Raw genomic sequence first — 12,994 nt, forward strand, 5'->3', positions numbered from 1 at the left:
TTGGAGACAGGTTTTTTGGAGCCACTGTGGCTTGACGAATCGTTATGCTCCCCCTCACCAGAGCGAAAATGAATCTGTTGAATCCTTTGATTCACTTGAACCGTTTGAAGGAATCGGTTCGGTACACTGAATCGAACTGCCCATCTTTATTTGGCAAGTGAGTTTACTAAACTGAACCAAACGTGCCATCACTAACTGGTCAAAGATCATGGTAAGCTGAATGTATCTGCCCAGCACCAGTTGGTACGTTGGACTGGTAAGCTGTAAAGGCCTTTCTCTACGCAGGAGTCATGTGAAGGCCACTGATCAGTCAAGCAAGTTGGCCCTCAAAGGATGAAAAGTGCTGATATGGGACAACCCATGTACAATCCCCTCAAAGCCTATGCCCACCTGGAGCAGGGCAGTGGGCCACCGGTACCATGGCTGGGAAACACTGCCCTAGGGTACATCGGTTGTACACTACTTTGTGTGTGCACTGTGTTCAAGTACACTGGTGCCTGTCCGAAACGGTCCCCTAATCACTATGCCCTACATCCAGATATCTGCATCGCTGTATAGAGCACTAATGCTGCGTTCAGATGTTTGCAGTACAAAGACGTGTTCTGCTCACAACTATGCTCAAAAGTTTGCCCCCATTTTTATTCCCCCAAGTAGTGGAATAAACCAGATTTTTTGGACAACCATGGACGCCAAACATCTTGTTGTTGAACTCCAGAGGAACCCAGCGTTACACAACAACAATAAAAGAGCACGGATTCACAACCATGGGAATACAGCATAAAACGTTCTGATTATAGGGAACAGAATTGGCAATAATAGTGAACTAATAATAGTGAAGGTTTGCTCATTACTTACAAACAATGCAGTGCATTGTGGGTATCACCTATATACTAGCGTAGATTGGTTCTGCACTATTTTTGGCAGTGCCTTGTGGGTTTATTTAAGTACCCTGGATCTTCTGCACGTTTTCGGACATCCCTACATGGAGGACCCTGAAAAAGTACACGATATAGTGAAGAGGGCACAGTTTTGGACACAGCTCATGTTTTCAGACACCACTGCGGCATGGCAGATCCTCAAAATAGTGCACTATATAGTGAAGAGGGCACAGTTTTGGACACAGCTCATGTTTTCAGACACCACTGCGGCATGGCAGATCCTCAAAATAGTGCACTATATAGTGAAGAGGGCACCGTTTTGGACACAGCTCATGTTTTCAGACACCACTGCGGCATGGCAGATCCTCAAAATAGTGCACTATATAGTGAAGAGGGCACAGTTTTGGACACAGCTCATGTTTTCAGACACCACTGCGGCATGGCAGATCCTCAAAATAGTGCACTATATAGTGAAGAGGGCACCGTTTTGGACACAGCTCATGTTTTCAGACACCACTGCGGCATGGCAGATCCTCAAAATAGTGCACTATATAGTGAACAGAGCACAGTTTTGGTCACAGCCCAGGTTTTCAGACACCACTACAGCATGGCAGATCCCCAAAATAGTGCACTATATAGTGAACAGGGCACCGTTTTGGACACAGCTCATGTCTTCAGACACCACTACCGCATGGCAGATCCCCAAAATAGTGCACTATATAGTGAACAGGGCACCGTTTTGGACACAGCTCATGTCTTCAGACACCACTACAGCATGGCAGATCCCCAAAATAGTGCACTATATAGTGAACAGGGCACCGTTTTGGACACAGCTCATGTCTTCAGACACCACTACAGCATGGCAGATCCCCAAAATAGTGCACTATATAGTGAACAGGGCACCGTTTTGGACACAGCTCATGTCTTCAGACACCACTACAGCATGGCAGATCCCCAAAATAGTGCACTATATAGTGAACAGGGCACCATTTTGGACACAGCTCATGTCTTCAGACACCACTACAGCATGGCAGATCCCCAAAATAGTGCACTATATAGTGAACAGGGCACCGTTTTGGACACAGCTCATGTCTTCAGACACCACTACCGCATGGCAGATCCCCAAAGTAGTGCACTATATAGTGAACAGGGCACTGTTTTGGACACAGCTCATGTCTTCAGACACCACTACAGCATGGCAGATCCCCAAAATAGTGCACTATATAGTGAACAGAGCACAGTTTTGGAAACAGCTCATGTCTTCAGACACCACTACCACATGGCAGATCCCCAAAGTAGTGCACTATATAGTGAACAGGGTACAGTTTCAGGCCCAGCTTATGTTTTCAGATGCTGCTACAGAACAGCAGAACCCTAAGCAGCGCACTATTCAGCGAGCAGGGCACTGCTTGTGACTGTATGAATCATTTGAATCGTTCGATTCATTGAAGCGGAGGCTTCTAAAGAGTCGGTTCGTTAACCGAACCGATCCCCCCATCGCTGCTCACCGCGCTCGCTGTGAGCTCGGCCACTGTGAGCCGTGCGGAGGGCGGGGGAGCCGGACTCCCTCATCCAGCGCTTCGGGGGGAAGTAAGTCCCAGCGAGTGGACGACAAGTGTGGAAATGGATTCGACAACTCGGGGTTTGACTCAGCTCGGTTACTCTTTCGACAGGACGACTTTGGAATAACAAAAGAAAACACGGTCGGAGTGGAAATCTCGGAAATCTGGCTGAACTTTCTGACTGGAGTTTTTTTGTGCTTTAAACCAAGATATACAAGCAAACAAACACAGAAACAAACAAACAAAAACAAAAAACGGAAAACAACAACAACAACAAGCAAACCGCTCGCGAGCCGCAGCTTTTCCCGCTTTTCTGTGGACGCAGTGGATCGGAGCAAATTCCTATTGTAATGGTGAAAAGAGGTCGGGAGAGGGAAAAGGGGGCTGACGGGCGATTTTTTAAATGAAGGTGGACTCCAACTTTATCCCAAGTCCACTTTCTGCCGTCTTTTTACTTCAGTTCTGCCTCCTGAGAGGCGGAAAATGAGGGAAAGGTGCAGTTCTCCGCCCCGCTTCGCGACGATGCTAAGCAACGGTTGATCCGGGTCGAGGTGGACGGTTGCGGCTTTAGCATGGGCGGTTTTTAAAAAGCTAAAAAAACACAAACTAGACGCGGAAAAAGGGACACAGTGGGTGAAGTCAGCAGGACATCCTTCCTTTCCAGTAACCCGGGACCTGCCTGCTGTCAGCCCCCACCGTTCCCCCCGGAGAGAGAGCCTGTATGCGGCTAGCATGGCTAGCAGCCCCTCAGGCAGCCGCAGGGACTCGGTGCTGGTGGAAGCTCGGCTCCAGGGCGGAGCGCCGTGGGGCTTCACCCTCAAAGGTGGCCTCGAACACGGAGAGCCCTTAATCGTCTCAAAGGTAGGCTGGACGGAGAAACACAGCTCTCTCCCTCTCTCCTGTCCTCCCCCTTTCCATCCTCTCACTCCTGTGCCACGGTTAGCAAGTGAACGGTGAAAAGTACCAGGCTGAAATCGGCCAATTCCCCGTTCCACCTTAAATGGTGGACCAGCAGTTACGTTCTGGCTCCTCACTAAAAAAGTAGGAGTGTCTCATAGAGTGGACACGGCGTTTAAAAAGTTTTTGTTCCCGTTCCACCTTAAATGGTGCAGCAGTTACATTCTGGCTGCACTATTTAAGGTGGAACGGGAAAATTGAAGGTGACCTGAGAAAAGTACGTTGTGTTGATGTTTGATCAGCTCCGTTGACCACCTGTAGTTCTACAGTTACAGACTGTAGTCCATCTGTTTCTCTGATACTCTGATACCCTGTTCTTCAGTGGGCAGGACCCCCATGGATCCTCACAGAGCAGGTACTGTTTGGGTGGTGGGTCATTCTCAGCACTGCAGGAACACTGACATGGTGGTGGTGTGTTAGTGTGTGTTGCGCTGGTCTGAGTGGATCAGTCACAGCAGTGCTGCTGGAGTTTTTAAGCACTGTGTCCACTCACTGTCCACTCTATTAGACACGCCTACCTCGTCGGTCCACCTTGTAGATGTAGAGTCAGAGACGACAGCTCATCTGCTGCTGCACAGTTTGTGTTGGGCATCCTCCAGTCCTTCATCAGTGGTCACAGGACGCTGTTGGCTGGGTATTTTTGGTTCTCAGTCCAGCAGCGACACTGAGGTGTTTAAAAACTCCAGCAGCACTGCTGTGTCTGATCCACTCGCACCAGCACACACCACCACCACATCAGTGTCCCTACTGAGAATGATCCACCACCCAAATAGTACCTGCGCTGTGAGGGTCCTGACCATTGAAGCATCCCGAGAAACAGATGGACTGCAGCCTGTAACTGTAGAACTACAATGTGCTCCTATGTGGTCAGTGGGGCTGATAAAGTGGACAATATGTTTAAATACAAAAAGGGGGTTTAATGTTACAGCTGAAGTCTGAACCACTGGCCTGGAGTTATTTACCAAACTGATGGAAAATGTCTGCATAATTCATTTGTTAAAATGTAAACAAAGTCATTCATAGTGGTTTAGCGTGAAACGGTCCAGTGTAGAGATTTCTTCACAGAGGGGACGTCTGGTTCCTATCACCACCACTGTGAGCAGTTCTGACTCGGTAAGTGTCTCTACAACAGAGCGTTTCACACCGAACCGCTCTAAACGACTCTGTTTACATCTTAACCATTAAACCATGCAGAATCTTCGAGGGGAGATTTGTGGAAAAGCATCTTTGGTTCTGAGACGCAGAATCTGCTTTTCCCCCTCCGTTTTCTGTGAGTCATTCTCAGGAAGTTTCTTATTCCTTTTTTGGGTTTAATTTGCCCTGCTGTGCCGGTTTAGTCCCGGGACTGCTCTGCTGGCACTCATACCTCTCACTTCTGAGCGTTTCACTAGACCAAAAGGTCCCAACAAGGGAAGAAAGAGAAGAGGAGCTCCTGACAAACGTCAGTTCCTGGGGCTGACGGCTGCTGCGTACCGCTGCTGTCGGAAACCTCGTATCTCCATTTTTGTCGTTTTTCAGTTTTTGACATAATTCAAAAATACCTGCTGCTCTTGTGTAAACTTTGTGATGAACACACTAAAATAAATGGCTCAAAATGGCTTGGAAAAAATTCTGGTTCCACTGACTTACATTACAAGTAAAGTAGGTTTTTTCCTTCTCCTCTAAAGTTACCATTTTGGAGATACGTGGTTTTATTCTGACAGCAGACGTACACTAAGACGTTCCAGTGCAGGTCTATAGGGTGCATGGCTCTCAAACCAGCCCTCAGGGACCCCCGGACAGTCCACATTTTTTCTGTGTCCCTCTGGACCACCTGGGCCTCCATGAGGACCAGTTTGAGAGCTGCTGCTATAAGAAGATGAGTATTTGAGGAGTTTTTGGACTCGCTACTCCCTTATTTAGGTTCGTTTCTTGGGTCCTACTTTTACTTCTAACGGTAACAGCTAAATGCAGTGATGTTATAACTGAAGTTTGGGGGAGGAGCATGGCAAAAACCCCTCCTTCTTCTAGTCTAGCACATTATTAATTTGCATCCTCGCTTTCCGTTCCCGTGATGAAGGATCCGTAGTCCCCACTGCCACCCCACCTCCTCCCTGTTCCTCAGTCCTGTATCAGTTCTACTACAGCTATGAGGAGGTCTGGCCTTCTAGCTACAGGCAGAAGCTGCCCAGAACTCCAGCCCAGGTTCTCAGAGTTCTCCCTCTCCCTCCCTGTTCCTCAGTCCTGTATCAGTTCTACTACAGCTATGAGGAGGTCTGGCCTTCTAGCTACAGGCAGAAGCTGCCCAGAACTCCAGCCCAGGTTCTCAGAGTTCTCCCTCTCCCTCCCTGTTCCTCAGTCCTGTATCAGTTCTACTACAGCTATGAGGAGGTCTGGCCTTCTAGCTACAGGCAGAAGCTGCCCAGAACTCCAGCCCAGGTTCTCAGAGTTCTCCCTCTCCCTCCCTGTTCCTCAGTCCTGTATCAGTTCTACTACAGCTATGAGGAGGTCTGGCCTTCTAGCTACAGGCAGAAGCTGCCCAGAACTCCAGCCCAGGTTCTCAGAGTTCTCCCCCCTCCCTCAATCAGTCTTCCCTCATACTACCTCCGCCATGTTGAAGGCATGGTCTAAGCTGTCACAAGCAGTAGTTGAGAATGGCTTTACTCTACCAGCCTCCCAGTAATAACCTTCAGTGTGATGCCCCCGATGTACTAATGGTCTAGACGTTTCTGCCTGAATTCATGTGTCACATGCACTTCTTAATGAAACTGATGGTCACATGCATCCAGATCCTAATTGAGGACTACGAGGTCAGATTCTTGGTGTGGCGTCCAGACTAGCGTGAGTAACCGAGTTTGACCGTTTACATTCACAGAAACTCGCTCCACATTACGGTCACAGATCCCGTATAGCAGCAAAGGTGGCACAAGCGAACAAATCTGGTATGAACTTGATTAACCTTTCGGAAGCTACTGGAAGGTTCTGCTTGGAGCCAAACGGTTGGAACTGTTTCCGTTTAGTTCTTGTGGTTTCAGTCTTTTTGCACTGGATCTGAAACATTTCGCCTGGCGTGGAGAATTCTTAGCCATTTGTGTGCTGGAAAAACGTCTAGAACTTCAGTTGATTTGGGGCTGGATGTCTTTGATGTGCCTTTAACTGTATGTCATTATGTTTTTTGGGGAAAGATAAGAGGAAAGCCTCCTTTGAGATTCAGGGCTTTGACATATGAGAGGAGTCTGTAAAAGTTTTTACAAGCGTTCGAGAACTTTGTGGTGGTGGAGCTCCAGTCCGATACATCTTACCTCTTAAAGCTTCTCCTTGGCTCCACTGAGCGCTGAACACTGCAGGGGTAACGGTCGGATGTTCTCACGGTACGATAACCTAGTCAACAGACGTTACGGTGTAAATCGACACCCTGTTAAACGCGCGCTGTAAAAATGATCCGATTTTTTGACTTAATGGTAACAGCAAGTTATCAGAACGACGGGAACTGTTCCCACCTCTGTGCTCTTGAGTGTGTGTAGATTCTCTTCTTACCTAAGGTAAGAGAACACAAAGAGGTTTCCTCGTAAGAACCGTTGGTGAATGAGTCCCAGTAATCTGTGTTTTACGTTCTGTTAGCTTTATTTGAAGGGCAGTGAGCTCAAAAATTTGAAGGCAACCAAAGTTAAAACATTGAATCATCATTTTCTACAATGCAGAAGCTCAAATAATTTTTTTAATGGATTATGAAACACTCGCCCATGCACAGAATACAACAGCACTATTGCTGAACACTAGTTTAGAAGAGTTTATTTAGCCTTGTTTATTTAAATTATTGCTATAAATAGTAATTTCATTCTGATAATAATATTTTATTTTTTAATGTTCTTAGATGTTTGCAGGCTCGATGCTGTGTATGGCTGTGGTTCTTGTAGAGTTAACTCTGGGCAGTTATGGATGGTCTGAAACAAAAACCGTAAAAAAACAGCTAATTGCCGTAAAACCTGATATCTGCTTTGCTCCGAATGCTTGAGCTGTTGTAAGTTGTAGTTTGGCCAATTTTTAGTGAGCAGTGCCACACAGGGCTGCAGAAAACAGACATTTTGATATTCGCTTGTTCAGGCGAATTAATAAATAAACAAATAATTTAATACTTCAATTAATCGGCCTAAATGTGGCCTGTAAATGTTTAGAGCCGTCACAGAAGTGTTTGGCAATGAACTGGCAAACCAAACCAAGAGCTAAGTTTCCCACAGTGTGGGACTTTGTTCAAACACACATTTTTTAGCCACAGCAATTATTAAGCAATAACTAAACTATAAGTGATGTAATTATGGAGATAAATATCGCCAAAATCCCCAAAATGAGAAGTTCACAGGAGAAGGAAGAACACCATACGCTACCTTTAATGCAAGTCAGTGGAACCAGATGTTCTTCACAGGATTTTGGGGTCATTTCTTTTGGTTCATTCCTAATGAAATTCTATCTAAAGGACAGCAGGCTTTTTTTAAAGTTATGTAAAAAACTGAAAAATGACAAAAATGAAGATATGAGGTTTTGTTCCGACAGCAGCCATGTGGAGGTGAACGTGGCCGATCTTCACGCTGCAGTTTGAGCATTTGAGCATGAAGTCAAGCTCGTTCAAGGTGTCCAGGACGGTCTGTCGGCTGTTTGCTGAGTGGTGGTTATATCAGCATTTATATCAGCGTTATATCAGCAGTTATATCAGCAGTTATATCAGCAGTGTCGATTCTTTGGTGTGAAGCTGTGAAGCCCCCGTCCTCTGTGCTCGGAGGAGTGTGAAGAATGAGCTCCAGGGTGTGTCAGGGTGAGCTGAGAGGGGTTGTGTCACAGCTAAAATAAACAACCACTGACAACCAGTGGTTTTAGAAACTATAACTCTCAGGTTACGTTCACATTACGAGCCTCATGGCTCACGTCCAGTTTTTTGCTCAGATCCGATCGCTCTGACTCGATGGTTCACACTCGTTTAAGTGACTCAAATCCGTCATTAATGTGATGACCCGGCCTGAACTGACCCTCATGAGCTCCTCCTACTCAGTAACGTCACGTGACTGAATCACTGCATCATCAGCGCAAACTAACGAGCAGAACGAGCTTCGCTGAGAAGATCATTAACTCTGATCAGCTCTCAGCTTCATTATTAGAGCCAGACGGAGGAGAAGAAGGTGAGACGAGCTGCTTTTCCACCGTTTACAGGCTTTAATGTCTGTTCAACGCCGTTGCCATGGTAACGCTGAATGACGGTCAGGCGCAGTGGGAAAAAAGCACATGAATTCCGATCTGAGCGTCACATTAAGGTCGCATGGCCTTCGGATAAGTATCCGATCCAGGACCACATATGAAAGTGGCTCAGGTCGGATTTGAAACGATCCGATTTGTGTCCACACAGCCCTGAAAACACCAGATCTGAGTCACAGCCATAGACGGGAATGTTTTAAATCAGTATCTTCGAAAAGTCAACCATCTGATAAAATGCCGTGACTAATCGTGAAGCCGTCGCACCGTAACGGCTCCACTGAGCGCTGTGTGTGGGGGTGTTTGTGCTGATATCTGTGTGTGTGTGTGTGTGTGTGTGTGTGTGTGTGTGTGTGTGTGCTGATTGCTGTGTGTCTACTAATCTCCGGCCCTGTGATCAGTTTGCACTGTCTGCATACTTGATTCATTCTTTGAGTTCCGGAAATCAGCGCCGATTCACGCAGTGAAGCGATGAAGAGGCATGCAGGAGTGAAAACATCACTGAGAAGCGAGGACAGGAAAGAGGAGGAGGCGGAGGAGAAGCGAGGAGACGAGGCCTGGAGTCACCTCCACCTCAGTGTTCTGTTCTCTTGCTCCTTGTCTTCATAACGACCCTCTGTTGTCACATATCTTTCTGACAGTCTCCTGATGTTCCAGCGCTGTGGTTTGGCTAGTAAGAGTTTCTTCTCACATCATGGTGTGTTTTCATCCGTAATCTCAGATGACCTGTTACAGATCACACACAGTGGTTCGCTGGCACATGGTGCATGCGGCTCGGTTACTGCGCTGTTGTGGCTCCACAGCTGAATCAGATCAGCAGGTAATAATGAAATAATCCTCCTCTACAGTAAAATAAAGCTCTGCTGATCCTTCAACACAGTTTAACAGTAAATGGTCTTAAACGCTGGAGTTAATGTAGAACTGCTGATCAACCCTTTAACCCTGAAGATCAGCGCAGACTGCTGGTCACCATAGCAACGCAGACAACAGTCTCGCCCAGCTAGTAGCTACGAAACGGCAAAGAGAGAGATTTAAGACGGACATCGATAATCTGGAGACGAATGGACTTATTTGCATGTATGATCAGTCCAGCTGGTTTCATGATGCGTTTAATCTGCAGCGAGAAACTCACAAACACTAAAAAGTCGCAAAGCTGCAGTCGCTTCTTGTACATCAGTGTCTTGTTCGAATTTCCCGTTCCACACTTTGCTACATTCTGGCACCACAGGCATCATTTGAGGTGGAACAGGAAAATGTTAACTAAAGCTGGCGAATGAGAAGCGTCTTCAGCCTCGTAAAAAGCCGAACGTTGAGACACATTTTTACAAGAAACGGTTCTACTTTTGCGGAAAGTTTCCTGCTGGAGATGCGAGAAAAGCGGAGCTAAAGCTTAAAGCAGAGCAAAGCAAATCAGAGTTTTTGTTTGCGTTATATTTTTTAGTCTATACTAGGACGTCAGCACATAATGAGACAGATTTACAGTCATGATGGTGAAATGTTTCTTCAATAACATGGACATGAAATGTTGTGGCTCCCAAAGTGGCCCTTCCTAACATTTGGATTGCGACCCCTGATGTATAGTAAGTCTAGCTCCTTCCAGCAAGACGAGACAAAGGAGTTTCACAGCTCAGTAAATGGCGGTTTTAAAGGATACTGGTCGTAAAATCCAGTGGGGTTGGGAGGGGTAGTCCGGTAACTGGTTAACCCGTCTGCCAGTTTACGCTGCGATGAGTAAGAATTAATGATACGTTCATATCAGCCGGCGCATTTTTTTCCTTCGTCCTGCTGAGAACTGCACATCTACACAGGCCCGACTGATACGACAATAGAAAAACATTTTCATCAAAGGCACTCAAAACTCAAAAAAAGGTTTTCTAATAGTTGGGGTGGCCGATATGGCAAAAAAATAACATCCTGATATTTCAAGACATGTTTTATGATGGTGATTTAGGGCCACTGTAAAAAAGAAATATAAAAATGATAGACTATAACAGAGGTCACGAAAAGGGCTGGACCCCCTGGACCCAGACGCTGTCCTATGCGGACCTGGACCTACAACCAATAAACTATGGAGAACTAGCCTATTTAATTTTGACGGGTGGTCCAATTTTAATTAGCATGTCATTACGGTACAGGTTTAGCAGACTGGGAGACTCACAGACCAATGACGTGTTGTAAATATTACATGTGACGCTACTCAGCCAATCAGGTCTGTGCATGACGATGAGCTCTGAGACTCGAGTGAGTGACGCCACACGGGGGAGGGACGAGGAGAGAAACAGCAGTCAGAGAAGAAAGTGAGTCAGAGGGAAGTTATTCCACATGACGTGATCTAAAAAGAGGAAACTGACAGTAAATGTTGGTGAAATCTGACCGAACTGGACTTTATTTGATCTGATGTTCAGTAAATGTTGGTGAAATCTGACCGAACTGGACTTTATTTGATCTGATATTCAGTAAATGTTGTTGAAATCTGACCGAACTGGACTTTATTTGATCTGATGTTCAGTAAATGTTGTTGAAATCTGACCGAACTGGACTTTATTTGATCTGATGTTCAGTAAATGTTGTTGAAATCTGACCGAACTGGACTTTATTTGATCTGATGTTCAGTAAATGGTGTTGAAATCTGACCGAACTGGACTTTATTTGATCCGATGTTCAGTAAATGTTGGTGAAATCTGACCGAACTGGACTTTATTTGATCTGATGTTCAGTAAATGTTGTTGAAATCTGACCGAACTGGATTTTATTTGATCTGATGTTCAGTAAATGTTGAAATCTGACCGAACTGGACTTTATTTGATCTGATATTCAGTAAATGTTGTTGAAATCTGACCGAACTGGACTTTATTTGATCTGATGTTCAGTAAATGTTGTTGAAATCTGGTCGAACTGGACTTTATTTGATCTGATGTTCAGTAAATGTTGGTGAAATCTGACCAAACTGGACTTTATTTGATCTGATGTTCAGTAAATGTTGTTGAAATCTGACCGAACTGGACTTTATTTGATCTGATGTTCAGTAAATGTTGAAATCTGACCGAACTGGACTTTATTTGATCTGATGTTCAGTAAATGTTGTTGAAATCTGACCGAACTGGACTTTATTTGATCTGATGTTCAGTAAATGTTGAAATCTGACCGAACTGGACTTTATTTGATCTGATGTTCAGTAAATGTTGTTGAAATCTGACCGAACTGGACTTTATTTGATCTCATGTTCAGAAAATGTTGGTGAAATCTGACCGAACTGGACTTTATTTGATCTCATGTTCAGTAAATGTTGTTGAAATCTGACCGAACTGGACTTTATTTGATCTGATGTTCAGTAAATGTTGTTGAAATCTGACCGAACTGGACTTTATTTGATCTGATGTTCAGTAAATGTTGTTGAAATCTGACCGAACTGGACTTTATTTGGTCTGATGTTCAGTAAATGTTGGTGAAATCTGACCGAACTGGACTTTATTTGATCTGATGTTCAGTAAATGTTGGTGAAATCTGACCGAACTGGACTTTATTTGATCTGATGTTCAGTAAATGTTGTTGAAACCTGACCGAACTGGACTTTATTTGATCTGATGTTCAGTAAATGTTGTTGAAATCTGACCGAACTGGACTTTATTTGATCTGATGTTCAGTAAATGTTGGTGAAATCTGACCGAACTGGACTTTATTTGATCTGATGTTCAGCAAATGTTGTTGAAATCTGACCGAACTGGACTTTATTTGATCTGATATTCAGTAAATGTTGTTGAAATCTGACCGAACTGGACTTTATTTGATCTGATGTTCAGTAAATGTTGTTGAAATCTGACCGAACTGGACTTTATTTGATCTGATGTTCAGTAAATGGTGTTGAAATCTGACCGAACTGGACTTTATTTGATCTGATGTTCAGTAAATGGTGTTGAAATCTGACCGAACTGGACTTTATTTGATCTGATGTTCAGTAAATGTTGTTGAAATCTGACCGAACTGGACTTTATTTGATCTGATATTCAGTAAATGTTGTTGAAATCTGACCGAACTGGACTTTATTTGATCTGATGTTCAGTAAATGTTGTTGAAATCTGACCGAACTGGACTTTATTTGATCTGATGTTCAGTAAATGGTGTTGAAATCTGACCGAACTGGACTTTATTTGATCTGATGTTCAGTAAATGGTGTTGAAATCTGACCGAACTGGACTTTATTTGATCTGATGTTCAGTAAATGGTGTTGAAATCTGACCGAACTGGACTTTATTTGATCTGATGTTCAGTAAATGGTGTTGAAATCTGACCGAATATGCTCAGGAAAGGATTTTATTTTGTAATGTACACAGTACTGGTAAATATTCTCATATTGATGATATTGTAATTTTTGACTTG

The 12,994-nt window shown here is 44.7% G+C and overlaps 1 protein-coding gene across 2 annotated transcripts in view; it reads left to right on the plus strand.

Annotated features, from left to right (window-relative positions):
• The first annotated feature begins 2,391 nt into the window (after positions 1–2,391).
• shroom3 (shroom family member 3) overlaps positions 2,392–12,994 on the plus strand; it is a 121,388-nt gene continuing 110,785 nt past the window's right edge. For both annotated transcript variants that reach the window (XM_017717993.2, XM_017717990.2), the window contains exon 1: positions 2,392–3,301. In XM_017717993.2, coding sequence (XP_017573482.1) covers positions 3,173–3,301 — 129 coding nt within the window. In that variant the 5' untranslated portion in view covers positions 2,392–3,172. The remainder of the gene's footprint in view (positions 3,302–12,994) is intronic.

Source organism: Pygocentrus nattereri, chromosome 16 (assembly GCF_015220715.1).
Source record: "Pygocentrus nattereri isolate fPygNat1 chromosome 16, fPygNat1.pri, whole genome shotgun sequence".
NCBI classification, from domain to species: domain Eukaryota; kingdom Metazoa; phylum Chordata; class Actinopteri; order Characiformes; family Serrasalmidae; genus Pygocentrus; species Pygocentrus nattereri.